This window comes from Aphanomyces astaci (assembly GCF_000520075.1).
Source record: "Aphanomyces astaci strain APO3 unplaced genomic scaffold supercont1.677, whole genome shotgun sequence".
Lineage (NCBI taxonomy): Eukaryota > Oomycota > Saprolegniomycetes > Saprolegniales > Verrucalvaceae > Aphanomyces > Aphanomyces astaci.
This window is the reverse complement of record NW_009798940.1, coordinates 1-1,496: the sequence shown is the minus strand read 5'-3', so window position 1 is coordinate 1,496 and position 1,496 is coordinate 1. Positions and strand designations below refer to the sequence as shown.

The window sequence follows — 1,496 nt, the reverse complement described above, 5'->3', positions numbered from 1 at the left end:
AATCGATCGATCGATCGATTCTTTGTACTGAGTTTTGTAATCACACTAATTGAAGCCTCACACTATTATTCGATGTTGATGATCATGGTCTCCTGCAATCTGATTGGCTAATCCTTCTGTCGATGTTTCTGCTGTACATTTCGTTGTGTCGATTCATTATTCTCCATGTCGCTGCAGTTTAGAAGAAACACAACCATATAGAAACTCATGTGGTATACAAAGTCCAAGTATCCTGATTGGTGACACATGATTGGCCAATTGGATTTTTGGAGTGTTTTTGATTGGTCGATCGAGTATTCTCTGCCGTTTTATGTTTGGTCATTCAATTGAACACTCCAAATTCGAATAATCGAGTGTTTGTATTGAATTTTCTATGTAAAACATGACTCTGTATATATATATATTAGGAATACGACGAGTTGCATGCAGAAGGAGTGGCGCTCGAAAAGTCGTTGGAAGAGCCGAAAACACTTCGCTATTTGCGGTGCCTGGAATTGTCGTCCAAGATCCTACAGTTCACCCGACAAGTACAAGGATATATATATATATATATATACGAATCGTTTGAAATGTAAATATATATATTTCATAGAGCTTGAAGAACGCCATGATTGCCAACATTTTGCACCTGATTTTGCCCGCCGTGGATAGCGATATCCCAGCGTTACGTGAAAAAGGGCTCGAATGCTTGGGTCTGTATTGCTTGTTGGACCGCGTACGTCGTATACTATACCTGTATTCCTTATATATATATAATATATATATATATGTAATATGTAGAAAATGGCCCTCAACCATACGATTGTGTTTTGGCGGGTACTCAACGCCGACGACGAGGACGGAGACTCCAAGCACACGTGCATTCGGGTACTCCATATCAAGAGTACTATTTCTAACGAAATCACTTGGTCGGTATAGGTGTTGCTCGACTTTTTCGCAGCGTTCAAGTCGTTTGAAATCACTCCCGTGGTGGGTATTTCTGTATATATATATATCGTAGGTATGAATTGTGCGGTTGATTGAATTTGTCCCATCTTGTGGCTGGTTTGCTGAACTGGTATACAAATCGCGCCTCGCCATTTGATTGGTTGATTTTGCTGCTTGTCGAAAAGTGACAAAATGGTGTAGCCAATCAGCGACACGCATTTTCAGACTGACCAATCCATGGGCGCGATTCGTGATCGGTTTGGTCGGCGTGATTTGATTGACTGGGGTCCGGCACTTCGTATCGCATCAATAATATTTCTTATATATATCGTTGATATTTCTGTAAATTTATAACATATCACATGATGTATTTCTTCTAGGAAGAAGATGGGGACATGATCACGTCGGGTTCGATTTTGGACGGCCTTGCGACCTACTTTTGCGTAAATGAGCATCAATTGGACACGTGGGACTTGCAGACCCAAACGCTGGTCGTGGAGGGTTTTATCAAGCTGTTTCTGCTAAAACGCATTGCCGATTCCACGGTATATATAAATATATATATATAT

The 1,496-nt window shown here is 40.6% G+C and overlaps 1 protein-coding gene across 1 annotated transcript; it reads left to right on the top strand.

Annotated features, from left to right (window-relative positions):
- Positions 1-407: 407 nt before the first annotated feature.
- On the top strand, positions 408-1,472 carry H257_19484 (hypothetical protein; the record flags this gene model as incomplete). The annotated part of the gene is made up of 5 exons (XM_009848625.1): positions 408-527; positions 593-715; positions 781-867; positions 919-969; positions 1,308-1,472. Coding segments are annotated over 5 exons (546 nt in total), but the record flags the coding sequence as incomplete, so codon positions are not given.
- Positions 1,473-1,496: the final 24 nt, after the last annotated feature.